The sequence below is a fragment of the Puma concolor genome, chromosome C1, assembly GCF_028749965.1.
Source record: "Puma concolor isolate L17-30 chromosome C1, mPumCon1.1.hap2, whole genome shotgun sequence".
Taxonomy (NCBI): domain Eukaryota; kingdom Metazoa; phylum Chordata; class Mammalia; order Carnivora; family Felidae; genus Puma; species Puma concolor.
In genome coordinates this window covers 27,854,365-27,882,222 of record NC_141674.1, presented here as the reverse complement: position 1 = coordinate 27,882,222, position 27,858 = coordinate 27,854,365, and the positions used below count along the sequence as shown (strand labels likewise).

Here is a 27,858-nt window from a genome sequence, read left to right as displayed (position 1 = left end):
GGATCCCTAGCATGTAGTCCACTGCCTGGAACCATATGTGTTAAATGGATGAATTCGTGACAAGATGGAGACTACAGGCAGGAGGTCTAGGACTGGTACCCAGGGGTGGATATCGCCAGGCCCTGGCTCCTAAAGTTCTGAGAATGCAGAAGGCACCTGCTCCCACCCACCGCCAGCCCCAAGGATAGACAGGACTGGCAGAATTATTCTCACTTTATTTCTGGAGAAGTTTGATCAGATGCAATAACACTGATTCCAGGCGAGGGCAGGGGGCATGGGTACCCCTAAAGCAACCAGTATTCTGTGGCCCAAGGTGCCCCCCCCCAGCCCCAGCCCTGGGTTCCCCCTCAGTTACAGTTAAATAGAGAGAGGAAGATCACCCCAGGGAGTCTTGGGAGGGTCTGCCTCCTGCACCCGCCCCCTCCACGCAGAGGAGTCTGAGCACAAGCTATTTACAGTATTCACATCCACTGTACCCCACCAAACCAAGGCAAATACTACAGGCGGCCCTTCCCCAAGGGAGGTGGCCAGAGAGGCTGTGAGTGTATGTGTGTGTATGGGAGGGGGGTGTCCGCACGTGCGAGCACACGAATGCACTGAGGGGCAGGGCCTGGCTCCAGCCAAAGAGACATCAGTCTATAAGGTGCAGATTAAAAATAACAGAGGACCCACCCCAAGGGGCCCAGGCCACTTCCGGCTTTGTTCTGTCTCTTTCTCTTCCAGACGTCCTGGTAGATGATGCAGAGGAGCCCTCATAGCTATGCCTGGATCCAAGGCGACCCCTTAAAGGACTTCTGAGGGAAAAGCAGGAGGGGAAACAGTCAAGGCAAACCAGGCCTCCTAGCCCAGATGTCTGGGGGTCTTCAGGGAGGAGCGTGAGAGGGCCTGGGGCAGAGCTGGAAGAAAGGGCAGGGCTGGGGAGTCTGAGGAAGGCTGCTGGGAGAAAAGTCGGGGATCCCTACCTGTGACCTGTGGGGGCTGTACCACAGCTTTCTTGAGGAAAGCTTCTGCCTCAGCGAAGGGCAGGAGTGTCTCTGGCGTTCGGCCCAGGCTCTTGTCCCCAGAGGGCCCCTTAGGGGAGAAGCCATTCTCCTGGTGTGCAGGGAGAGGCTGCAGGCCGTTCACCAGGGATCCTGGTGACTCTTTGCTTGGCAGGCTGTGGATGCAGGGCCAACACTCAGGCACCTCCCACCCCAGGACCACTCGGGCACCCCACAGCCCCAGTGTCATCCTGCCTCCCTGCCCAGGGCCTCCAGGATCCAGATCGTAGCAGATACCTCCACTGAGGCTCCTGGGGGGCCAGCTCCTCTTTCTGCACTGCCTCCTTCTGCAGCCCTGAGGGCCGAGCCTCCCCGGCTTTCACAGGGTCTATCACAGGGAAGGAATGCCCATCAGTTAGGGGCTGGGGAGAGCAGGAAGTTTGAGGATGGGTGGCCAAGGGGACAGAGATGAGAGGAACAGGGCATTTACCTGGGCTGAAATTGTTGGCTTTTGCCTCCTTTCTGTCCAGCTTCTGCTTTGAATTGGAAGAGCAGTCAGACTCAAGGGATATCTGGCCCCAAGGGACTGAGGTGCTGAATTCGCTTTCCCGGCCCAGACCCTGAGGGCGCCCCACCCCCAACCTCTTTTCCTAAACCCACCGCCCTCCTCCCCTGCTGCCAGCACTGCCTTTGGGGAATCCTGACCTTGGTTTCAGCAGCTTCTGACTTCCGAGTCCTCTTCATGATCTCCTCCAGACGCTGTTGGGACGCCCCACACCAGTTAGACCCAAGTGCTGCCCTATTCCTAAACCTCCCACCAGCCAGCCCCTCATCCTGTCAGGGCCCTTCCAGCTCATACCAGTCCTTTCCAGGCAAGGAACCAGAACTCACCCCACCTGCTTCTTGGTCTACCCTTTACAAGCCCAAGGCAGGGCCCACTCCCCCAGCCTCCACTATCCCAGTAACTGAAGCCAGAACCCAGCACAGAGCATGGCCCCGCCCACATAAGCACACAGCACGGCTCTGCAGACCTTTTTGCGCTCTTGCCGCTCCTGCTCCTCCCGCTGGAAGTGCTTTTCCCGCTCCAGACGCTGCCGCTCCGCTTCTTCCCGGGACCGAGCTTCAGCCTCTTCTTTCTGCCCAAGGTTCCCGCGAGCTTTAAGCAGCTGGACTCCAGCCTTCCCTCCGGGCCAGCCCCCCAGCCCGCCACCAGGAGGCGCCCACACCCAGCCCCGCACCGCCCGCCCGCCAGCCGGCCCGCGGGGGCACCTGCTTCTGCAGCCGTTCCTGCTCCTCCTGCTCTGCTTGCGCCTTCTCTCGGGCCTCCTGCTCCTCCCGCCTCCGGGCCTCCGCCTCCCTCTCGGCCCGAGCCTCGGCCTCCCGCGCCAGCTGCTCTTCTCGCATGCGCCTGAGGGACAGAGGAAACTCGGTTCCGTCCTGCGCTTCTTTCACAGCCTCCATAAGGGCCCCTTCAGTCCCCATGGGTTGACTCACTTGTCCCTTTCTGCTTGCAGCCTCCGCTCCTGTTCCTCGCGCTCCCGCTGCTCCCGTGCTTGGCGCCGCTTCTCAGCCAGGAGTCGAGTGGCCTCTTCTCGGTCTGTGGTGCCCGCCATGGGTTTGCTAGGGGTCGCTGGTGGAGCAGGGGCTGGGGGTGAGGTCAGGACAGCAGTATCTGGAGTGGGATCCAGGACCAGGAGTCAGCACATACCAGCTCAGGCACCTCCATCACCACTGCATGCCCCTGCTTCCTGGACCTCAGGGAGACCCACCCACCCAACTTCTGCCATCAACTCAGAGTGGTGTGGTTCTCCTCTCTGGCCTGTGTTCTGGGCCTAGACCTGCTGAGGGCAAGAGCCTCCTCTGCCTGTCTGCCAACACCCAGTCCCCAGGCACCCCTGGGCCCATATCTCTGACCACCTCAGCCTCACAGACAAAGTTGGCTTCCCTGGCAACCCACCTGCAGGGATGTCGGCTGTGGGCTGCTCCTTCTGGGGCTGGGCTGGGGTGGGGGAGGGCACAGGTGAGGGAGCTGGTGAGGCAGGGGCTGCTGGCTCCTTCTCGTCACCGGTCTTGCCCTTGTTCTGGTTCTTGTCCACAGGTCCTGCCGAACTGAGGCTCTCCTTTGCCTCGTCCTTCCTCCGAACCCGCCCCTTGGGTGATGCAGTGGTGCCCCGAGGGGACGGTGGTTTGGGGGGCAGAGCGTGACCTGGCCCTGGGCTGGGGCAGGGAGAGGCAGGCCTGTGCCAGGATGTGGAGGGAGAGGATGGCCGAGCCTTGCCTTTGGGACTGAGAGAAAAGGAAAAGTTAGGCCCTGAGCACAGCAGCCACACACTTACACACCCTCTGAGCATGTCATTTCCTCAAGGAAGTATCCCCCTCTCCCCACAGGGCTGGCTCAGCCCTGCCCACCTTATATGCTCTCACAGAACCAGATTATTTCCTTTTAGAGCATATCCCAGTTCGTGATCACATTCTCATTTGTGAGTCTTTACTGTCTGTCTCACCAATAGCCAGGAAGATTGAAAAGAGCAAGAACCAGCCCTGGTTTGGCTCATCAATGTGTCCTCAGCCCTCAGAACAGTACCTGGCGGGTCCAATTCATTCATTCAGCAGGTATTTGTTGACTGCTTACCAAATGCCAGGCACTGTTCTAGGTGCTTCAGTCATCCAAACACTCGTACAAAACAGAATAAATCTGCCCTCAAAGAGCTTTCATTTTCACTTTAGGAGTGGGTGCCCAACAAATATTTGTGAATGGATGGATGGATGGATGGATGGATGGATGGATGGCCTGGTGATGTGCAGGCAGCACTGTGCGCGCCCACCTGAGCTCGGCGTTGCCGGCAGAGAGGCGTGGGCGTGGAGACGCAGGCAGTGACTGGCGCTTCTTGAGGCTGCGCTCCCGGGCCAGGGCACTCTTCTCCTTCTCATTTTCCCGCTCCTTGTCCTTCTTCTCCTTTTTCTGCACCTGATAAGGAGGGGGAAGGAGAGCGGGGAGCAGAAGTTGACGGCGCCGCGCTCCCCCGGCCTGGCCGGCTCCCTGCCCCACCCCTGCGTGCCGCCCACTCACCGGCGAGGCTTCAGGCCGGCGGCGGACCTGGGCCGGGCTGCCCCCGGCGCTGGGCTTGCGGCGCTCCCCGCGCTCCCCAGCTGGGGCGCAGCGGTGCACGCTTCGGGGGGCGCTGCTCGGCGGCGTGAGGGGGCTGGCGGAGGCCGAGCGCGGGCACACGGGCACGGCTGCAGAGGGATGAGTGCGGTCGGGGCGCGGCCCACGAGCGAATCTGGCCCCTGCCCCGCCCCTCGTGGGGGCTCTCCCAGGGCCGCTGCCCCTACCCTGATCCCGGCCGTTGCGGGGCAGTGTGACCGCACTGCGACTCCGTGCCAGGAAGGAGAGGGTGGGTGTCATCAGACGGTCCACGATGCTGCTCTCCCACGCGCTGAGCTGCAGGCTGCGATCTAGAGGGAGAATGCCAGAAGCGGGTTACCGCTGGGGGTCGCAGCAGGGAGGCAGAAGCGCAGGGAACTGTCAGGTGCCATCCCCCTGCTAAGCCCAGAGAGGCTTCCCCAGGACCCTCACCCCAGTCCGGTGGAGCCACATTTGTCTGCCCTGGGGCCTGACCTTCACTGCAGACCCAGGCAACAAGATGCTTCCCAGGGCAATGCCCTGCATGGCTTGAGGGCCCCCTCTACCACTTTCCCTAGGTGACAGACCCTGCCCACTCCTGCGTCCCACTGTAGCACCCTGCACCTCCTGTTATCAGAGGGCTGGCTGGGGTTGCATGGCTCCATGGATGGGGGACAGTGAGGGTCCTTGTGCTCCTGACTGAGGGGTGTCCCATGCCAGAGAGAGACTGCTAGGGGACTTGGCTGGCCTGGGCCACCCTGCTCTGTCCCCTCAGCTGCTGGGTTATTTTTAAGCCTCAGTCAGGTGGAGTTGGTACAGCAGCTGATTTGGTTGCTAGGCAACAGAACAACCAAATAAAAGCTGGAGAAACTTATAAATAACTCCTACCATGGCCCCTTCACATATGAGCACCAGGGCATGGTAGGAACACAGGGGCCATGCCACCCTAGTTGCCCACAACTCTGGAGCCAGCTGAGGCCATGGCTAGGGCTCTGAAGGCAGAGAGGGCGGGGTCGTTTGGGCCCCCCAGGGTAGAGCCAGAATAAGGGGCCCGCTCTGCACACACAGCACCCAGGCTAGTCTGGTACTTGGGGGCAAGGCCACCTGCCTAAGGCGGGCCGAGGCCAGCTGGCTGTGGTTGGAGATGAGGTTGCCTGCCCATTCCCACTCTCCACCCCTACCCCCAACACCACCCCCACCCCCACCTCCACCTGCTCTTGAGGCCCCAGCCAGGCCTGCTGTCTGCTGGGACACTGCTCTTTGTCTCTGTTCTCCTCCCCTGCAGGGCACATCTCTGTCCTCAGGGTCCAGACCCATACACCCGGCTCTCCTGAGGGGTGCAGAGCCCTGGGTGGGGTAGAATGGGGATGGAGACCTGGAGTATGTGAGGGCTCCTGGGATCTGGGGTTCTTGCTGAGCTCTGGAAGAGGCTTGGTGGGGGCTACAAGGGGCTCTGGAGGGAGGAGGGCTGGGCCTTCTCTTACTTCTACTGGGGGAGTTCCAGAGCGTGGCAGAGGACTTTGAGAGCCGCTTGTTGATTATAGAGTCCACGTGTTTAGGCAGGTTTACTGCCGACACGGAGCACCTGCTCCCACCTGGAGGGGAAAAGACACGGCATTAGGGCCGGGCCGGACAGGAGCCAGGGGGGGCACTGAGGCCTTCCATGCAGGATGCTCCGCGGGCAGGGTGGGAGAGGGAAGAGTGGGCAGGCTAGGAAGGGGAGGAGAAGGCGGACTTGGCTCTGGGAGGAGGGGATGGGGGATAGGTGACCAGAGACAACCTGGATTGGGGGAGCCAATGGAGAAGGAACAGAGGAAGGGGACGGAGCAGAACTAGAGAAACTATAGCCTTCCTGGCCAGGAAGCCATTCCCTGGGGCTGGGCGCTGCAACCCCTCCCCCACAGCCACCCGGTGTCGGCGCTTGCTGGCACTGCCCTGCCAAGGCGCTATGGCTACCACACCCACGTACCGGGACAAATGCAGACATTCCTAAACAGAAGAACCCCGAGTCACAGTCACTCGCACAAATCCACACGTTCACACGGGCACACAAAGACAAAGACATGCAGGGGCGTGTAGAGTGAAAGGTACACTTCCACATGCACATGTGTGTGCAGACATGCACAGATACAGAAACACAAACACGGACAGATAGTGGGTCGGACCCAGATGCACACAGGCACAAACACATCGAAGCAACTGAATCACGGTATTCGTAACAGCTAACGTTTGTTGGATGCTTACCATGTACCAGGCACTGTGCTGGGCACCACACACATGTTACCTCACTTGATCCTCCCAAACATCTACCTACAACCTCGGAGGCAAGTAGTATCGTTATCCCCATCTTACAGGCGAAGAAAGTGACATCGAGATGTTAGAGGTCACACCGCAAGTGCCAGAGCTGGGATCCTAGCCCAGTTCCGTCTGACTTGGGAGCCCTCACTGAGGTACACAAGGCCATAAACACACCAAGGCAAACAAACAGACGCATATTTTGACGTACAACACACACATATCCACGAGCACATACACCAGAAGGTCCACAGCTGGAAATACTGGACTCTGCTGTTACATAAAGACATTCAAACACGGTGGTACATACATGCCAGCAAAGAATCAGACCCCAATCCTGATGGCCCGACATGAAGAAAACTCAGAAACACAAATCTGCCGCCCAAGACAGGTACACAAGGGGGTGGTAGTTTTCTTAAATACCCAGTGTCTGCAAGGCATTCAAGTGTTCTTTTCTGTATCATCAACTGATAGTAATAATGGGAGCAAAGAAGGCTAATCTAAAGTGACAGAGGTTTGAAGAGCAAACCAAATGAAGAGAATTCACCTCTGACTTGATAGCAGAAGTCCTCGGGAAGGGACAATTTGGTTTACAAGGTCATTCGAGAAGACACAGGTCGTGTGAAGCAAGGCATACCTGCTGCAGGGTGCTGCCAGCCCCTGGCACCAACGCTGGTCCCTGTCCCCACTCGTCAGGCCCCAGCCCCACCCACCCACTCACTAGGCCCTCCAGCCCACTCACTGGTCTTATGTCCTGGGGAGCTGTGGTGCAGGGCTCCTGCCCAGGACCAGCGCTGCTGCCGGATTTCGGCCCATGTCTTCTTCACTGACCTCTGGATGGCCGCTTCATAGCGCTCCTGGTGGGGAGAGGGGAGAGGAGAGAGGTCTGGGCTCAGAATCATCCATCATACCTGGGAGAAAGGCCCCTTCTCTCGCCTGTGACAAAGGCTCCCCCACCCAAGAAGTTTTCCCTGACTCATTGCAGGTAACCAAGGTTACTGAATGCTTGCTATGATTAAAGGCCATTTGTAACAGATCCCTTCCAACTTGTTCTTGGGGAGCTTTTCACTGTTCTTGAGTCATTTCCTGGATGTATGAGCTGTTTCTCTGAGGATGGGGTGGGACTTCCCCTGCCCTGGGGCTCCCAGGGAGGGCCGTGTCCCCCCTGGCACTGAGGGTCCTGACCTTGGGACTATGTTTTCCCTTTAGCCTGAGGGCCCCCTGGCAAGACCGGGCCACCTTTTCCTTCCTTTCCTCACCAGTGCACAAGCCAGGGCGCTCCTCATGTCCTGGAACTCAGCATCACATAGACACGCCTCTGCATACACGCACACACGGGACACACACACACAGACACTCGCACTGATAGCATACCGTTACAGGTGCCCACCCCAGCATGCACAGAACCAAGCGCGTCTGCGGCCGCACGGGTGCCCAGATTGTGCGCTCAGGGACATGACGGCAGATACGAACACAGACATTACCGTGTGGGCACGGATGACACAGAGGCATGAACACGGATGTGTGGACACACACACGTGTACACAGGCCATGCGTGCCCGGCCAGAAGTCAGCACGCACGCACCTTGTTTTTCTCCAGCTTCTGCCGCTGCCGCTCCTCGAGGGCCGCGCGGCGTTGCTCGGCTTTGAGCCTCTGCTCCTCCAGCCTCCGGCGGCGCTCCTGGAGCTGCTTCTCCCGCAACGCCTTGGCCTTCTCCTCCTTCTCCAGCCACACTGCTTTCTTGGCCGCTGTGGGAAAGGAGCCCCGGCGGGGGGACGGTGGGGGGGTGAGAGGTTCTGCTGCAGTCAGGCCAAGCCTGTCTCCTCCAACTGGGTGGCCTTCCCGGTTACTGTGTCCCCAGGTGGGTCTTTCTCCTGCCTGCTTGGGAGGGGAGATGCCTCTGCCCCCAGGCTCCCCCCCCCCCAACCAAACTGAAGGGCTTTCTGAAGGCAGGCTCAGGTCTCAGAAGCAAGATTTCCCTGATGGAAGGTCTCTTTCTCCCCCATTGGCCTCACGGTCTCTCAGTGCTAAAGGAGAAATGAGTTCCTTAGGGCCTGTCTGCCTTTGGAGCTGCTGGACATATTTTCATGAATTGTGATTAAGAGCACGGGACTGAGGGCGGCCTGGGTGGCTCGGTTGGTTAAGCTTCCAACTCTTTTTTTTTTTTTTTAACGTTTATTCATTTTAGAGACAGAGAGAGACAGAGCATCAATGGGGGAAGGTCAGAGAGAGAGGAAGACACAGAATCTGAAACAGGCTCCAGGCTCTGAGCTGTCAGCACAGAGCCCGACGCGGGGCTCGAACTCACAGACCGCGAGATCATGACCTGAGCCGAAGTCGGTTGCCCAACCGACTGAGCCATCCAGGCTCCCCTAAGCTTCCAACTCTTAATTCCAGCTCAGGTCACACGATCTCACAGTCATGAGATCAAGCCCCATGTAGGGCTCTATGCCTACCACATGGAGCCTCCTTCGGATTCTTTCTCTCCCTCTCTCTCTGCCCCTTCCCCCACCTCTCAAAATGAATAAATTAAAAAAAAAAAAAGAGCACGGGATTGAGGGTGAGGTCAGGCTTCTGGGTCTGAATATCAGGTATTCTACTAGTTGTGCAGCTGAGGAAAATGATTTCACCTCTCTGAGCCTCTGTTTTCCCATCCTCAGGAAGGGTCGAGAGACCCACTGAGATAATGAGATAATGCATGTACTGCTCTTAGCACAGTGCCCGTAATGAAGCATTCAGAAGTGTTAGTGCTGTGGATAAGAGGCTGATGGCGAGGATGGTGGGGATGATGACGCTTCCCCAACACTCACCCAGGTACTTGGCTCGTTCTTCTCGCCGCTCCTTTGCCAGCTTGTGTCTCTCTCCTGCCTTCTTTACATCTTAGACAAGGGAATGAGAACAGACTTAGGTCAGAGGCTCCCCCCAAATGGGGAGTCAGCCTCAGGGCCCTCCCCCAGGCCTCATCCCCACATTGTTCCCCATCTCCTCCTGGGCCCAGGAGATTCCGTCCAGTGGCATCATCCATGCCTGGAAGCCCGAGCCAAGGAGTTGGGCCCAGGACTGGGCACATCGTACATACCTTGCCTGGTGGGAGGGCTGTCAGAGGCTTGCACCGCCGTCGGGGATGGCTGGCTGCTCCTTCGAGGAGGTCTGGAATCCCGGGGGCCTGTGGCTGGTGGGGTGGGTCCCCTGCTCTTCCCTTCTGAGGAAGGGGATTCTTCCTGCTGGGGGGCTGATCTAGGCCCCACTGGCCCTGTGGGGCTCTCTGGTTCCAGTGGGAGCTGCTTAGAGCTAGCGGCACTCTTCATGGCAGGTGGGGTGTCTGGGGGAGTGTCAGGGACCAGGGTTGACATCGGTGGTGGTGGCGGCGGTGGGGAGGGGTCACCTTCAGGAGAAGGTCTTGGCTCTGGGGGGGTCCTGGCTGCCACAGCTGGAAGACCAACACAAGAGGAGAGAGAGAGTGAGATAGCACAGCCGTGCCCTCAGTCCAACACGGAGCTCTCTCCCTCGTCCAAGTGACTCCTCATTCATTCACGCAACATGTTTATTGCGTTCCTTCTGTGTACCAGGCCCTGGTCCAGATACTAATGATATCGTGCTGAGAAAACAGCCATGGTCCCTGCCTCCGTGGAACCTACCTTCTAGCAGGTAGACAGATAAATAGCTAGGCAATTACAGCATAGAATAAGTAAGTACTATGTCGGAGGGTAACCCAGCAGAGATGGTTAACCTGCATTTAGGGGGCTTCCTGAAGAAGTAACAACCAAGCCAAGAGCTAAAGGGTGACCTGGAGTTGGCAAAGCCAAGGGGAGAGGGTTCTGGCAAAGAAAAGAGTATTTGCAAAGGAGCAGGAGGGAGCAGGGTGTACTGGAAAAACTAAGAGAAAGTTGGTAGCACTCGTTGGTGCACCAAATGGTCACATCTGCCTCCCGCCTCTTTCTGCTTCACTTCGGGGTCACGGTGCCCAACCCAAGGCCTGGTACACAGAAGTGCCAGTGCTGGGCACAGGGGACTGGCCAAGAGGAAGGCCATGAGTCTGGGCGCAAGTGGGAGGCCATGTTGCTAAAGCCCCAATGTGGGGGCGGGGCAACCAGCTACTTTCACTTTGTAATCTTTTTTTCCTTTCCCAAACACACATAGATTTCTTCTTTTAAGATAATAGTATTTCAGGGCGGCTCAGTCGGTTGAGCGTCTGACTTCAGCTCAGGTCATGATCTTGCAATCCGTGAGTTCCAGCCCGCTTCGGGTTCTGTGCTGACAGCTCAGAGCCTGGAGCCTGCTTCGGATTCTGTGTCTCCCTCTCTCTCTCTGCCCCTCCCCTGCTCATGCTGTGTGTGTTTCTCTCTTTCAAAAATAAATTAACATTAAAATAAAAAAATTTTTAAGACAATAATATTTCAAGATCCCTGTAAAAGACAGCACGGTGCCAAGTAAGGAAGCCACATGATTTGGTATGTACGTGGATATGCACGCATGTGAGCACATGCATGTTATGGAGAGTGGAGAGACAGGTTTTGGAATCAGTCAGATGAAGGCCCAATTCTGATTTTACCACCCCAACACAGGAAAGGAGGGCATGCTTCCCCAGCAGGTAACCTTGGGGAAGCCATTCAACCTCTTTAAGTCTCTGTTTTCCTATCTGTAAAATGGGGATAATGAGCCCAAGCTAGTAGGGATGTCAATGAAGCACCTGGCATGATTCACGTGCCAGCAAACACTTCCTGCCCTTTCCCTGTGGGTCACATAAAGCTCTGCAAAAAGTCCTGTTGACATCTGCTGCTACCCTCTGAGCGCTGAAGGGAACAAAGGGATACAGCCACTGAACCTGGGCTTAGAGAGCAGGGAGCACGGGAAGGTGAGTCTAAGGAAGCATTTTTCGCTCTTACCAGAGCAAACTACCAGACCAAGTGCTCTCCTCTGGGAAATCTGGCCCTCTCAGGAGGTGGCAAACTCCCCATCTCTGTGGGTGACAACGTGTGTGTAGGGAGAGGACACTCCCAAGGAGTCACGTTTGGGACTGTGGGTACCTTTTCCAGGGAGACAGGTATCCAGTGACTGAATGTGAGCTCTGAAGGCAGACTATCTGAATGTGAATTCTGGCTTCCCCATTAACTGTGTGACGTTGGGCTAGTTACACACCCTCTCTGTGCCACAGTTCCTGTGGGGATAGTACCTACCTCGCAAGATTGTGATTTTAGTGCTAACGATAACCTTTTAACAGTTACGTATATTTTAAGAGCTTCCTGTATTCAAAGCAGTTTACAGATACTCGTTTTAGTCCTTACTGAAAATACTTAGGCGGGAGACACTATAAATATCTTTTTTACGGATGGGAAAAAGTAAAGCAATTTGAGGTCACTCAGCTGGTAAGTGAAGGAGTCTGGACTTGAACCCGGCACCTGTCACCAGCGTCCGTGCTCTCAGCAATCACAGCCTCCTGTCTCTGTTTAAGGCAGTACGAAGTTGGGGCGCCTGGGTGGCGCAGTCGGTTAAGCGTCCGACTTCAGCCAGGTCACGATCTCGCGGTCCGTGAGTTCGAGCCCCGCGTCAGGCTCTGGGCTGATGGCTCAGAGCCTGGAGCCTGTTTCCGATTCTGTGTCTCCCTCTCTCTCTGCCCCTCCCCCGTTCATGCTCTGTCTCTCTCTCTTATTTATTCTGTCCCAAAAATAAATAAACGTTGAAAAAACAAAAAAATTTAAGGCAGTACGAAGTAGTATGTGTTATGCAACCAAATCTGAGGATCACAGTTTTCCCCTCATTCCTTCCCTTGTAGCTTCCTAGGCTCAGGCGAGAGCCCCAGCAGAGGCCCTGTGTCCCTAAGGGCCCATAAAAGTCTGCCAGCCTCTAGGCTCCGTGACGGCCCACCCAGCTTTCCCCACACCAGCTTCGGAAGGCTGCCTGGCCACTATTAGTCTACTTCCCAGCCACCCACAAACTCCTTTCCAACTCCAGTGGGCAAGAAAATTAGCAGCTATCCCTCAGTGCTTACTGCATCCCAGGGACTAAGCTAGCCCTCTGCATCCCTATCCTGCATCCTTATATGAGCTCTGAGAGGTAGAGATTCTTACCCCCATTATACAGATGAGACAGTCAAAGCTTATCCCACCAAGTGATTTGCCCAGGGTCACAGAAATAGCATGTGGCATGGGAATGCAAACTGGTGCAGCCACTCTGGAAAACAGGATGGAGGTTCCTCAAAAAATTAAAAATAGAACTACCCTATGACCCAGCAATTGCACTACTAGGCATTTATCCAAGGGATACAGGTGTGCTGTTTCGAAGGGGCACATGCACCCCCATGTTTATAGCAGCACTATCCACAATAGCCAAGTGTGGAAAGAGCCCAAATGTCCATCGATGGATGAATGAATGGATAAAGAAGATGTGGTATATATATACAATGGAGTATCACTCGGCAATCAAAAAGAATGAAATCTTGCCATTTGCAACTATGTGGATGGAACTGGAGGGTATTATGCTAAGTGAAATTAGTCAGTCATAGAAAGACAAAAATCAATGACTTCACTCATATGAGGACTTTAAGAGACAAAACAGATGAACATAAGGGAAGGGAAGCAAAAATAATGTGAAAACAGGGAGGGGGACCAAACATAAGAGACTCAAATATGGAGAACAAACAGAGGGTTACTAGAGGGGTGGGGGAGGAGGGATGGGCTAAATGGGTAAGGGGCATTAAGGAATCTACTCCTGAAATCGTTGTTGCACTATATGCTAATTTGGATGTAAATTGAAAAAATAAAATTAAAAAAAAAAAAAGAAAAATAGTGTGTGGCAGAGGCAGGATTTGAACCCAGGACCATCTGGAGCCAAAAAGCTTAGGTGTGTGAAGTACTCAGCTTGAAGGCTGAGGGTGAGGCCTGTTTACTGTCATTCTTCTAGCATCTGTGCGTGCTATGGGTGTTGCAAGGAAAACTGGTGGGTGGATGTTTGTCTACACCTAGGCAAATCACACCCACCAGGCAAGACAGTGAATCTCCAACTAGGTCCTGAGTAGCCGGGTGCAGCTTGAGAGGAGGTGGAGGGATGAGGCCTGGGAGGACCGGCCCTCAAGTGTCAGATGCAGTGGAGTAGAAAGATCTTAGGCTTCAGAGTCAAATAGGCCTGGGTGGGAAATCCCAGCTCTGCTGTGGAACCTGGGGAAAGCCCTGAGCCTGTCTGAGCTGCAGTTTCCCCACTGAGATGTTGGTTCCAACAGCGAGTGGGTACATCATCTCGGGCACCTGGCAGGGGCTCAAGAAACGGCACCTGCCCAGAAGACTCTGTCCACTTCTCCCAAATCTCTGCTACAAGAGTCTGCTTGGGTCAGGCCTTCACCCCTGCTGCTCCATGACACTGCTCTTCTCAAGGCCACCAATGACCTCCACACTGTGAAAGCAGCAGCCGTTTCTCAGTCCTCGGTTTGCTAACCTGTGGGCTGCATTTGACACAGATGATCCCTCGCTGCTCCTTGAACACTTTCTGCACTGGGCTGTGGAGACAACACACTTTTCCTGGCGTTCCTTCTACCTTGCTAGCCATTGACTCCTCAGTCCCTTTTGCAGATCCGTCTTTAATTGCCTAACCTCTTAGCGCCCGGTGCCCCGGGGCTCAGTGGAGGAGTTCATCTCTTTTCCATCTGCATGTACTCCCTTGGTGACCTCATCCAGACTCATGGCTTTAAATACCATTGCTCTGCTGATGACAACCGAGTTTGTATCTCCAGCCCAGACCTCTCCCTTGAGTTCCAGTTTCGCTCATATAGGGTGTCAACTCCCTATTTGACACCCCTGCATGTCTTACAGACACCTCGGCTTTAACACATTCCCACCTGAGCTCCCGATCTTCCTCCCAGAACCCTGCTCCTCCCCGTTTCCCCCATCTCAGCCAAGGGCAACTCCGTCCTCCCAGTCTGTCAGACCAAAAGTCTTGGGAGTCATTGTAGAGTCTTTTCTTATCTCACATCCCACATCTAATCTCTCAGTAAATCTTTCTGGCTCTGTGTGCAAAGTATGTTCTGAATCCAATCACTTCTCACCATCTCCACTTCTATCATCTTGGTTCAGCCACTGTCATCCCCTATAAAGACTCCCTGCTGGGGTGCCTGTCTGGCTCAGCGGGCAGGGCTTGCAACTTGATCTCAGGGTTGTAAGTTCAAGCCCCATGTTGGGTGGAGAGATTGATTTAAAAAATAAAATCTTTTCAAAAAAAAATTTTTTTTAACGTTTATTCATTTTTGAGACAGAGAGAGACAGAGCATGAATGGGGGAAGGTCAGAGAGAGAGGGAGACACAGAATCTGAAACAGGCTCCAGGCTCTGAGCTGTCAGCACAGAGCCCGACGCGGGGCTCGAACTCACGGACCACGAGATCATGACCTGAGCCGAAGTCAGACGCCCAACCGACTGAGCCACCCAGGCGCCCCTAACAAATAAAATCTTAAAAATAAAATTAAATAAATAAAGACTCCCTACTGCCATTCTTTGTTCCCCTTTCATCTTTTCTCAACACAGCAGCAGAGTGATTCCGTTTAAAAATAAGTTAGATCAGGGGCGCCTGGGTGGTTCAGTTAGTTAAGCGTCCGACTTCAGCTCAGGTCGCGATCTTGTGGGTTCCTGAGTTTGAGCTCTGCATCGGGCTCTCTGCTGTCAGTACAGAGCCCACTTCAGATCCTCTGTCTCCCTCTCTGCCCCTTACCCCCTACACACATGCATGCGTACACGCTATCTCTCTCTCTCTCTCAGACATAAATGCACATTAAAAAAAATTTTTTTTTTAAGTTAGAGCAAGTCAATCCCTTGCTCTAAGGATTTGGAGGATTTGTCAAAATCCTCCAAAGACACCTCATCTCGTGGGGAGGAAAAAACAAAGGCCTTACAATGACCTCTGAGAATGTCAGGATTCCCCTCTCCGGCCCATTACGTCTTGGGCCCATCTCCTCCTCCTCTCCCTCCCCCCTGCTCAGTCTATTCCAGCCACTGTTCCAGGCATTCCCCTGCTGCAGGGCTATGCACTTGCTGTGCTCTCTGCTGAGAATTCTCTGCCCCCAGATTCAGCGTGTCTCACTCCCTCCTCTCCTTCATGCCCTTACTTCAATGTCACTTCTCACTTACACGCTCCCTGACCCTATTTAAAATTACAAACTGCAATAGAAGTCTCCTTCCCCTCTCCAATGGTACGTTTTCTTTCCAACACTATTTTTCTCTCAAGTATTAACACCATTGTAACACTGTCTCCCATCTCTAGAAGATAACCTCCATGAGGGCACACGTGTGTGTCTGTTTTGTTAGCTGTTCTAACCCTAAGACCAACAGGGCCGGCACATAGGTGCTCCACAACTATCTGTTGAATGAAATAATCAACAGACTCCACCTTGGCTGATATCAGCATCTCTCTTACCTGGATGACTACAACGTCTTCCCGCTGCTCTCCCCACCACCCGTTTTCACTCTGCTCTCTACTGAGCAGCCAGAGTAATTGTTTCCAAATGTGAATCTGATCATGGTACTTTTAGACACCTGAAACCTCCCAGTGGCTTCTCATTGCTCTAAAGATAAAAACAGAATTCTTGAGTGCAAACTACAAGTCTGGCATAGTCTGAAGTCCCTGTCCCCATCTCCCGTACCTCTTAAATCTCTTCTGCATGTTCCCCACTTGCTTTCTGTGCTCCTACTACAGTCACCTTCTGATTCTGGTAACCATATTCATACTCCCTCCTGCCACAGGGACTTTGCATAATCTCTTTCTACACTTATTTTTTTTTAAGTGTTTTATTTATTTTTGAGAGAGAGAGAGAGAGATGGAGCATGAGTCAGGGAGGGGAGGGGAGGAGGGAGACAGGCTCCAGGCTCTGAGCTGTCAGCACAGAGCCTGACACGGGGCTCGAACTCATGAACCATGAGATCATGACCTGAGCCGAAGTTGCACGTTTAACCGACTGAGCCACCCAGGAGCCCCTGCCCTTTTCTTGGTTAAACCTCATTTAGCCTCCAGATCTTAGCTCAGACACCATTTCCTCAGGGAAGCCTTCCCTGGCTTCTCTGATCAGGAGAAATTCCTTCGTGGCTTCGTGTGCCTCTTGTTTGGAGCACTGTGACTAATACAACTTCAAACTTCTTTGTGGGCCTCTCTTGTTATTGTCAGCCTCCCCTTAGACTGGGAGGAAGCCCGACAAGGGCTAGGCCATGTCTGTTTTGCTCACTGCCACACCAGTAACAGCCACCAGAGTGCCAAGTACATGGAGACACAGTCATGAGATGCTGCTGAACGAGAATAAAATGCCATACCAGAAAGCCACCCTGGCCTAACGCAGTGCAAGAGAAGGAGATTTTTACTCTAATAAAGAGTAAATCCAGGGCGCCTGGCTGGCTCAGTCGGAAGAGCATGCAGCTCCTGATCTCAGGGTTGTGAGTTTGAGCTCCACGTTTGGTGTAGAGATTACTTAAGGTAAATTAATTACATTAAAAAAAAAAAAAAAAAGGAGGCCAATAATTAAAAATAAATAAATAAATAAATAAAGGAGTACCTGTTCAGGAGCCAAAACAACAACAATAACAAAAAACAAAACAAGCAAAAAAAACCCAAGAAACAAAAACAAACAGAAAAGGAGTAAATCCACGTGGCAATTTATTGCAAAGGGATAAACACTTGAAGGGAAGCAAAACAACGCCATCTCAGTTGCATTTGGGCAGCTTCCTGGACGAGGCACTCAGGTAGAAGTTAAAAATAATAATGAGCGTTTGACTCCAGCAGCTCAACAAGAAAGACTTCTCAAGAGGGGCGCCTGGGTGGCTCAGTCGGTTAAGCGTCTGACTTCAGCTCAGGTCATGATCTCATGGTTCCTGAGTTTGAGCCCCACGTCAGGCTCTGTGCTGACAGCTCAGAGCCTGGAGCTGCTTTGGATTCTGTGTCTCCCTCTCCTTCTGCCCCTCTCGTGCTCTCTCTGTTTCTCTCTCGAAAATAAATACGCATTAAAAAAAAATTTAAGACTTCTCGAGAGGCAAACAGGACATTTGGATCTCTTCTTTTGACCTGGTGGACTATTGACCCCAAATACAAATATTTTCCTCAGAAGTATGCCAACACTGACGAAATGCCACTGGGACAGGGTTACCCAGAACAAATCATAGTAAGCCAAATAAATTATTTGGTAGGTTATCTATACGGTATGGTTAAACCGATTTCTGATTATTGCCACTTTCACTCATCAAATGTGATCCTTCGGCCATCGCACTTTATTTTTGGCCTGGGTCAAATTGTGAGGTTTTAGCTACTATTAGTTTTATTTTGCTTTGCTGATATTTACTAGAAGTATTTGCTAAGAACTGGATAAGAGACAGATAGTTTGTATTTATTTCTTGGCACAAAGAGCACCAGCAGGGCAAAGGTGTAGGAGCTGATCACAGGGTCACAGAAAGTCTTATCTTCTCAAGAGCACAAGAGGGACCGCATGTGGGGTCTGCAGAAAGATCCGGGCCAAGTCTCTCAGAGGGTGTGTCACATGTCTCAGGGTGCCTGCTTACGCCCCATCTCCACCCTCTGGGAGCTGGCAGTCCCTTTCCTCTGGTCCTTCCCTCCTTCATACCAACAACTGCTGCTGGGCCAAATATTCCTCTCACAACGCTGATAACTCAGTCTGGTTCTTCTGTTTGCCTGCTGCCCCTGTCCCTGCCAGCAAGGGAGATCATGGAGAGAAGGGACTGGGTCATATGCCTTCTTCCAGCCTGGGGCCTCACATAGGACCTGTCGGCACAGAGCAGGGGTTCTGTGTCTGTTTAATGAACACACGGATGGATACACGCATGGACGGGATGGGGGTACTGTGGAAAGCCACCTAGCCAGCACAGAGTCAAACCCCGAGCTGCTCCAAAGCCTCGCCTCTCTGAACCCTAAAGGTCCTGCTCATACCGGAGCCCTGTGTGCGCCCTGCCGGCAACTAAGCCCAGGAAGGGAAACAAGCTAAGGTACTGAAGCTCTACCGTATGCCAGGTACTTTCCCTCATCTCATTTCATCCTTATGACAGCTCTAAAAGGAAAGTTCTATGGATGGCCCCCCTTTCACAGGTGAGAAAACTTACTCAGACAAGTTCAGTGAATTACTCATGTCAGCATCAGAGGTAGGATTTGAACCCAAGGCTATCTGACGACAGAACCCTTATGTCACAGTGTTTCTGGTAGGCGTCACATCACCCCTCCTTGAGGTTCCTGCCTGTTCTCTGAAGAAGGAAGTGATTCGGTGGTTCCCCCAGGGAGGTTCCCCCCAAGATGGTGAAGGGTGCAGGTGTGGCAGGTAGGCACTGAGCTCAGAGGGCAGGAATGCAGGATAAGGCAGGCTCCTGCCCAGGCTGGCCACCAGGAGGCAGGAAGTGAGGCACCTGGGCAGGAGATGGGGGGAGAGTGGCCTTCCTCCAGGGGCCAGAGCAAAGGAGTGCCCAGAGGAGAGCTAGCAGACGGGGGTGCATGGACAGCACCCCTGGGTGGGGAGCATGGGGAGGCAGAGAGAGGAAGCAAGATAGAGATGGGCACCTGTAGCCAGAGCCTTCCGGCTCTCACAGCAGCTCCTCGGGTGGCAGACAAATGAAGATGGCAAGGCCAACAGAGGGGCAAAGACCCATAGAGACAGAATACATACCACAGAGAGAGAGAGAGAGAGAGAGAGAAAGAGAGAGAGAGAGAGACTCAGACAAAGTGAACGGAGCCTGAACAATGGTGAGAGACAGAACACATTCTTTTCTCCCTTCTCTCTCTCTCTCTTCTATATACACAGGAGTCAGACTTAGTGGGATTTGGAACTCGACAGACACACAGATACACACAGACACACACACGGAGCCAGGCATCCCTCTGAGGCACAGAAGAAGCCTCAGAGACCCACACAGCACTCAGAGACACAGTGTTCCCGGCGCACGTATACAGCCCCATTCCAGGTCGCTTCTGCCCTGCCCCTTCTGGGCACTCCTTTACCCGGGCCAGGGGAAAGTCCTGTCAACACCAGCAATAGCTAATGCTGTGTCAGGCACAGCTAAACACTTTAAACGCATCAGTCCCTTTCTTCTTTACCACAATCCTACGAAGCAGATGTTATTACCCCCATTTGACAAATGAAGAAATAGATTCAGAGAGATTAAGACACTTGCTTAAATCACACAGCTGGTGAGTAGCAAAGCTGGGATTTGGGCCCGAATCGGCATGACAGTCTGTACCTTCACTCAAAGGGGTACAGCCCCCTGGGTTTCCCCTCCTGGAAAGATCTGATCTGGGAGGATGGGGCAGGGGAAGGCAGGAAGGACAAACTCTGCGAGATGCCTAATTGCCGGGCTGGGACAGAGGGGACCCTTAGGGGGCAGCATTACTCCCGGCCAGTGTAGAGCTGAGCCAGCTCAGAGAACGGGGCAGCCTGCTCCAGCAGTCCTCAGGACCTGGGCCACAGGCCCTTAGCGGCAGGGCACTGGGGCCAGGCCTTGGGCCTCTGTGGATGATAAAGCCGGGATCACAACTGAGACCGCAGATCTGAAGGAGCTCTCTGGCCTGGTTGGCGGCCATTGTTCCCAGCCTCCAATCAGGAGCACCCACTTCCTGTTATTTTAGGCGGCAGGAAATGACCCCATCCCGCAGCTCAGGCCCCACCACGGGTCCTCCCTCAGCCTCAGCAGGGCTGCCCGGGCTGGGGCCTACCTGCTCAGGGCAGGGGCCTGGGGATGGCCTGCTGGCTGCACTGTCCCCACTGCCTGGGTCCAGGGCCTCCTTCTGAGCTGACTTACTCAGACTCCAACCGGGCAAGATGCACAGGGGACCCAGGGCTCTGCTGGCTCTACTATGCCTGCCAGAGAATGGATCATGGGGTCCCTAAGACCAAGATGCCAAGATGCCAAGATCAGTCATGCAAGGGAAGCATGTCAGACTCTATCACTGGCTGGCTCAGCCACGGTAGTTCAGTCTTGAGGTTTGGTGCAGAGGCTTTAGAGCCAGATGGACCTGGGTTCAAATCCTGCCTCTGTCAGTTCCTAGCTGTGGGACTTTGGGCAAGTGAGTTTCCTCTCTGATCCTCATCTGTAAAAGGAGGATAACATTAGGCCCTACTCAAGGATTGTTTTGAGGATCAAATGAGACAATGCACATGACAGGCAAAGCATCATGCCTGGCACAGAGAAGGCCCTTAATAAATAGGAGGCTGGAGATAAGTTGGACTTATCCTTCGTAAGAGCCTGAATCTCCTCCTATTGGTGAGGAGCACTGATGGAGGTAGCAATACCACGCTATCTACCCCCTACCATGCTCTCTGCTCCACTCAGGGCAGAGCTGCAGCTGAGGGGTGGTGGAGGAGATGCTGAAGGCTGTGCCCCGGGGTGCCAGGCAGCGCTACCACAGCCAACAAAGCTGCATTATCTGGGCCTGGCTCCTTGGCTCCCTCACTTGTCCCAAGGCCCAGTGGGGAACCAAGGACATGGCTCCCTGCTGCTTGCGGCCTAACTTCCAGCCTTGGTAGACCCGAGACCAGCCCTGGCCGCTCTCAAGTGCCGCCACTCCAGTCAGGGCCCTGCTTTCAGCTCATTCCCCCTCCCTCGGCCCTGCCCCACCAACAGCTGATGCCCATCCTGAGGGAAAGGGGGAGTAAACTGGCCTGATGCCCCTTCCTCCTCGTTTGCATATGCGTGACTGCACATTAGGGGCTCATTAGAGGCCTCATTTACTGGGCCCAGTGGCCCAAGCAGGGACGAAGCTGTCAGTGAGAGGCACCAGCTAGGCTGGCTGCTATATGTAGAGACAGCTCATTGTTGTCAGTCTCGCTAACTTCTACTCATCCTTTTAGGTCCACTTCAAATGCCTCCTCCTCTGTGAAGCCTTCCACAAGTAGAGCCCACTGACCACTGTATCACCCTTATACCTGGGTTCCCCTACAGTGAACACATCGCCTTCCGTCACTGGGTCAGGAGCTCCCAGAGGCTAGTGACTCTGTCTGATTCACTTCTCTCCCACCTGCATAGCCAGCACATGGCAGGCATCACTATGTTGTGCTGGATGACTGTCTGCACGCACCTCCTGGGTCTCTCTCCTGCTTCCACTGCCCTACCTCAAGCACAGGGGCCCCTCTGTCCCCCCGATACACCCTGGCTCGTGTGTATCTAGAACTCCCCTCTCCCTGGCCCTCTGTCCCATACTGACCTCCTGAAATTCTAATTAATCACACCTCCTCCTCAGGCCTCCAAAGGAATTAAAGACAATAAACAAAAGAAACAAATAGTTAGAGTTTATTGAGCACTAACTATGTGCCAGGGCTAAGTGTGTCATGTGTTCATCTGATTTAATGATGCCAATATCTCCATGAGATAATTTCTGGCGCTATTCTCATTTTATAGATGGGAAAATTTAAGACTCGGGTTAAGCAACTTACCTGAGGCCGCACAGCAGTAAGTAATGAAGGGGAAACTTAAACTGTTTGATTCCAGAGTCTACATTCTTAAGCAAACCAGCTCCCAATTCCTGTCCTCACCTCCCCCATATTTTGTACCTCCCTGTTGGCACCAGTTCTGATGAGCATAACCACAATAATGGTAATAATACTGTATTGCGGGCGTCTCTGTGCCAGGTGCCTTTAGTACATCATCTCTAACCCTCACATTAACCCCACAAGGTTTGATAACATGACCTCCATTTTCCAGGGGCATAAACTGTGGCTGGAGGAGGCAAGTCACTTGCTCCAGTCCGCACCTGTCCCCTACGCCATGTTGCCTCCTAGTAATGCTCAGGGTGCAAAGGGCACTCAAAGATGGCTGGGATCGTGCCATGTGCATTCAGTGTCGCAGCCCCATGCCTCAAACTTGACAGGGTACGTGCCACGGGCACCACCTTTAGTGCCCTTGGCTTATAGGGGGTTCCTGTCACCTTCACCTTCTCTGTGTGTAGGGATCAGCCACCAGCCTGATCTAGGTTCTCCTGTGACTCTGTCTAGGTCCTGTGTATAGAAGAGTCTTCCCAACCCAGGACCCTGCATGCAGGCCCCCTCAGGCCCGGCGGTATAGCCAAGCATGTCCCCCTCCATGCCCTCATATTCAGTCCTGGCATCCCACCCAAGTGCCCTAATTCTAAACTAGACACTCACTCAGGCCCTCATCTGCAGCCCAGTAATCAGGCCCATTCAGGCCCCAATGTACACATCAGTGCCTGCGCCCCTCTGATGCAGACAGCCAATAAGCAGATGAAATGGATCCAGTCTAGGACTCCCTGGGTGTCCCCTCTCAGGCTCAGGAGAGACAAGACTGACCCAAGTGCCACTGTTCCAGCACAGGCTACAAACCTCCTCGACCACAACAGTCTGATAGCCCCCTCCCCCACCTGCGCCTTCCAGCTCCCACACCCACACAGTCCCCTGGAAGCACCCACGCTGGCATGGGGAGGAGCCCACCCACAGCCAAGCTGTGCCGCCTCCTCTTGGGCTCTCCGCACCCACAGACACTGTTTCATGCTGGGCCTACGCCGCAGGGGTCAGGGAGGTGGCAGGGATTAGGCTCTAGGACTCTATGGAGGTGTGAGTTTGGGGCCGCCTCCCCCCTGAGTCAGTGGGAACGGAACTTGGGTCCTCAGTAATCATGTTCTTCCCTCCCCTTCCAGGAAGAAAGAGAAAGAGAAATCCCTCCCTCCGACACCAGGCCCAACCAGAAACCTGTCCCCACCCCCTCATCAGCTGCTCCCAGATCCGAATGGGATTTGCAGAAGTCCAGGGCACTGGTGGTTGGTGGGGTGAGGGGAGGGGAGGGTAGCTTTGATGGTCTGGGGCCTGGAGTGTGTGTAGGGGGGCGGGGGTAGGCATCCAGAGCCTCAGGCTGAGTGAGGAATGATGTGGCAGGTCCCGGGAGTGCGGCCTTGAGCCTTCACCTCATTCTCGAGAGAGACTCAGGCCTAAAGAGGGTAGGAAGGAGGGTGGCCGGATACGCAGATTTACTTCTGTCCCCTTCCTCCCCAAATCGGGCTGGGTGGGCTCCGGAGTAGGCCAGGCTGCAGAGGAGGCGGCCCACCTCCCAGCTCCCGCCCTCGCCCCAAACAATGCCGCCTCCCCCTCCCCCTCGTCTTTATCCGGCGGGTTACTTGGCAGCCGCAGCTAGAGACCTCCCCCTGCCCTCCCCTCCACTCCCGGCCGGCCCGCAGCAGCAACAGGCCCTTTGCGCGGCAGCTGGAGGGATGGGGTGGGGGCGAGGTCTGGGCCAGGGCCTGGGCGTCGCGGGGCGCCAGGGCCTAAGTTTCGGTATGCAGGGCTCCAGGCCTGAGAATCTGGACCCCCAACACACACATTCAGGCTGGGGTCACACTTCCCCACCTGGGATGAAGTGGGGGATAGACGTCCCAGCTCAATTGAAAAGGATCATCAGGGCCTGGGGTGGGTCGGGGAGGGGGTGCAGGAGGAGAAACCGAGGTGGCACTGGGTCGGGGCAGAAGGGTCTCTCCAGCAACTCGGGCGCGGGGTCCTCGCGGAGCCCGCCGCCCAGTGCGTCCCAGCGCCCAGAGTGGGGGAGGGGGCAGCTGTCAGAGGATGCGTCGGTGGCCCCGAGCCGCCGCCGCTGCAGCCTTTATTTTTAAACTTCCAAGTGGTCAGAGGGCGCGGCGGGGGAGGGGTCTCCGCCCAGCGGGTTGGCCTTCTCCTCGGCCTTCCCGAGGCCCCGCGACCTCCCCCCCATCTCTCCGGTGCGTGGATCCCGGCATACCTGGGGGTGCGCCCGCACCCGGCTCTGCATGTGAGCCGCTCTCCATGGCTGCGGCGTCACTGGGGGTCTTGGGGGTCTCAGCGGCGGCGGCGGCGGCGGCCAGCGGCCAGGACAGGGGTCCCGCGGTGCATCACGCCCGGCCCGGCCCGGCGGGCAAGACTCGGAGGCGGGGGCGCTCCGGGGAAGGTCGGGGCTGGCTCGGCTGGTGGCCTGCGAGGCTCGGAGTCGCCGGGCGCCCAGTGGCTGTCGGATCCGGCAGCGATCCCTCTCCCTGCCCGGCGCCGGCCCAGTCCCGGCCGCGGCCCAACCCTATTGTACCGCCGGGGCTGGGCCTGGCCTCCCCGCTGGCGCGTACCAAGTACGACGCGGGGAGGTCTCCGCCTCAGCGTCCAGGGACCGAGCCGCCGCGCGCCCGCCCCGCGCGCCCCGCCCCGCCTCCGCCCTGGAGCGCGGGCCCTCGAGCTGGGGACGCCTCTCCTGCAGCCGTGACGGAGGGGACGCCACGGCTCCCTGAGGACGCGGGTCCCTGTGACTCCCCCTGCGGCCGCGCGTTGGTACGCGCCACAGCGAGAGAAGACTATGTAGGGAGCGCTCCGGTGACTCACCCGCCGCTAGGACTGGGGGGAGTCGAGGGGAGCGCGCATGGGAGCCCCCAATCCCACCCTGGAACCTGGAGGCTCCGGCTCCGGGGCCCCGGGGCCTTGGCGCTAGCTTCAAATCCAAATTCTCCCCCAACCCCACCTCAAACCAAATCCACCCCGGGGGTGTAGAGAGACCTGAAGGAGGGTCCCAAGGAGACCCCTAAAAGGACTCTGCTTTCTCTCTCCTGGGGATGGCTGGGATGGGAGAGGCCCGGAACCTTGCTGCTGCCCTTCCTCCAGTATCCTATGGTTGGTGTCTTCCCTGCTCCTCAGGGGTAATTACAGGCCTGCACCAATGCTTTACTCAGGTCTCTAATCTGCTGGGTCCCTCCCAGCTCCAAACTGGGTGGTCTTGGCCCTGAACCTCCCCCACCCCTATCGGGCGACCCCTCCGATCTCCCCGGAAGGATTTTCTTCCCTGTGGCCTGTCGAGGAGGCAGTAAGCCTCTTCTGACTCCCCTCCCCCAAATAGTCCTGCTCACAAGCTCTTCGCGGTGGATCCCCCAATCCCCTTGTTAGTGCCAGCGGAGGTGGGGCCTCAAGCCAAGTCTGGCCAGCCTGAGAAGCGAGGGGGGAGCTTGCTGGGAAAGGTGGATCGATGATGGTGCTGCAGGGATTGACAGAGGGGAGGAAGGAGGAGGCGAGGAGGCACAGCTCAGGGCACAGCTGAGCCCTGCCACCCCCTCCCTGCCCTTTGTCCTGACCTCTAGAAGGTCAGTTCTCTGGTTCTCCATTGTCCAGAGATTAGGTCCAGTGAGATGCAAGCCTCCTGCCCCTCTTTCCCGCCAGTGTCTTCTTCTTTGAACAGCTCCAGAAAGCAGCCATTTCAAGGGGGTTTGAGGGACAAAAGGGTCTGGGTCTCAGGCAACCTGGGAGCAGCCTGACTAGGAGGAGTGAGTAGCTGGGGACATAAACTCTCTTGGAAGGGTGGGGGAGGGAATAGTGCTCCCTCTGGCCCCAAATCATTAGAACATGATGATGATGATGGAAAGCCTGCAAATGGAGCTGCTGACGTTAAGCTAGTGTCTTAACTTTTCTGAAACCCCGTCTGCTCGCCTATAAAATCAGGAAAATGATAGTACCATGAGGTATCATGGGGTCATTGTAAAGGTTAAATAAGGCAATGCAGATGAGATGCTTAGCACAGAGCCTGGCATATAAAATGTGTGCAATAAATAAAGATGATGATGATGATGATGATGATGGTGGTGGTGGTGGAGTTTTAAGCATAAAAGCAGACTAGGAGGAGGAGCAGATCTCTGTTGTCAGCCATCCCATCTGCAAAGTGAGGGGACCATGTGGATGATGGAGTCCAGGACTGCTCTTTGTGAGGTCAGAGGCCTCAGGGCCTGCATCTTCCAGAATTGAACAGGCCTACCCTGAGCCAGGATTCATGAACGGAACCCAACAGGGGGAGAGCCCTCTAGGGTAGATCTTGAGGATGAACAACCTGGGTCTTCAGTGAGGGTGGGAACAGTGAGGTACCTTCATTAGCTAGACCTCAAGAGTAGTGGAGGAGGAAATAAACGGTAGCTAAAGATGAAAAGAGAGGCCAGGGATGGTCTATATAAGAGGGTCTGAATGCCAATTGACATCATGTAGGTGACGATCGTGGGGAGTCGTGAAAGTTTCTTTGCAAGGGGAGGGGTGAGCACTGCTTTAGAACTGGAAATTCTCTATTGTGTCTAATGATCCGGGACTGACTTTGAGGAACTCATGGCAAAGAGACAGTGTGTGGTATTAGCCTATGTCAGTCATTCTCAACCAGAGGCAATTTTGTCCCCCAGAGAACATTTGGCAATATTTAGGGGAACTTTTGGTTGTCAGAACTGGGGGTATCACTGGCATCTAGTTCTTAGACACCAGAAATGCTGTTTAACATCCTACAATGCTCAGAACAAAGCATCATTAGGCCCAAAATGTCGACAGTGCCAACGCAGAGGAACACTTCTCTAGACTGAGGGTGGAGGCGCCCGTACCCCCTCACAAGATGCTAGTGGTGGGGACCAGCAGGCCATCTGGGAGTTAGCCAACCTGATGGACGTTTCTCCCAGCCAGCCCCAGAAGGCTTCCTGTACAGCTGATGGGTCCAGGATGAGTCTTGGGAGGATGGCTAAGGGGAACCAGGAGTGCGTGCACCAGTGTCCTGTGATTAAGTCAAAGCAAACAAATGGAGAGATGGAGTGGGCTCCTCTCCATTTACTCCCTGGCTGATCAGGATCCCTGGCAGGTCCCAAGCGCTAGCAACTGAGAAGGTTTAGAGTATGTGTGTCTCTCCAAGTTTGGGGCTGGTTGACAGCATCTGGGAGCCTCACGTGCCTCTACCCCCATATATTAGACATCCCAGAGAAGGAAGAAGTGAGATACTTGAAATATCAAGGACTGAAGCCCCAACAGGATGCCTTGCCCGCTTTGGTGAGGGGCAAGGAACTCTGTTGGCTCCCCTGTGACTCCCTTACCACCCAGGGCAGTCCCTCCTCCTCGGAAACAGGCACGAATGAGCTGTTCCTCTCACCACGAGGCTGGGCTTGGGCTAGGGGGCAGGGATCAGAAATAAGTCCCCTTCCCGATCCCCCAGGGGGAGGGCAGGAGCAAGAGCATTTACAACCTCCTGGGTTTGGTGGGGCAGGGTCCAGGACGAACCTGATGGAGGGGTGAAGGAAATCACTGGGAGATTTGACACAGAGATATGAATCAGGAGGAAGGCCCAGGAGGCTGCCTCCACACTCACAAAATAGGAAGTGGGAGGGGCCTCATACTGGGGGCAGCAGAGAGAACAGACACCAGACTCTCACTCCCACCCCACCCCAAGGCACAGCATGGTGAATGGGTTAGAGACCCATACCCGCTCTCCTGGGGAGCCCTCCAGGCCCACTCCTCGAGGCTGAGGGTGGGGAATGTCCTCAAGGGCAGTGGTGACACCAGTGACAATAAGGCCTCCCTCCCACCAGCTTGGAGACAGGAAGGGACAGGGACTGACTGGAGGGGGAGGAACTCAGATACAGGACCGAACAGGCTCACTGTTTGGGATTCCTGGGAAGGGTCTTTGCCTAGAGCCCCTGCTAGGAATGGGAAGCTGTCCCTGTTACATTCTTTTCTAGGAAGAAGGAGACAAGGGTGAGGAG

At 55.1% G+C, this 27,858-nt stretch overlaps 1 protein-coding gene across 4 annotated transcripts; it reads right to left on the bottom strand.

Annotated features, from left to right (window-relative positions):
* Window positions 1–195: 195 nt before the first annotated feature.
* MAP7D1 (MAP7 domain containing 1) lies at window positions 196–24,442 on the bottom strand. 4 transcript variants are annotated; one of them, XM_025926183.2, is made up of 18 exons: window positions 24,093–24,439; window positions 9,480–9,830; window positions 9,211–9,279; window positions 7,985–8,148; window positions 7,142–7,256; window positions 5,589–5,699; window positions 4,314–4,436; window positions 4,051–4,217; window positions 3,806–3,948; window positions 2,938–3,266; window positions 2,475–2,652; window positions 2,250–2,388; window positions 2,012–2,116; window positions 1,686–1,739; window positions 1,471–1,513; window positions 1,278–1,368; window positions 963–1,156; window positions 196–794 (listed from the first exon to the last, which is right to left on the bottom strand). In XM_025926183.2, the coding sequence occupies exons 1-18, from the start codon at window positions 24,136–24,138 to the stop codon at window positions 784–786; spliced, it is 2,433 nt and encodes an 810-aa protein (XP_025781968.1). In that variant the 5' UTR covers window positions 24,139–24,439; the 3' UTR covers window positions 196–783. The 4 variants fall into 4 exon arrangements, with proteins under 4 accessions (XP_025781968.1, XP_086572592.1, XP_086572594.1 ...); XM_086716466.1 differs by having other exon boundaries at window positions 4,051–4,436; window positions 24,093–24,441; XM_086716468.1 differs by lacking the exon at window positions 5,589–5,699 and having other exon boundaries at window positions 24,093–24,440.
* Between the last annotated feature and the right edge of the window lie 3,416 nt (window positions 24,443–27,858).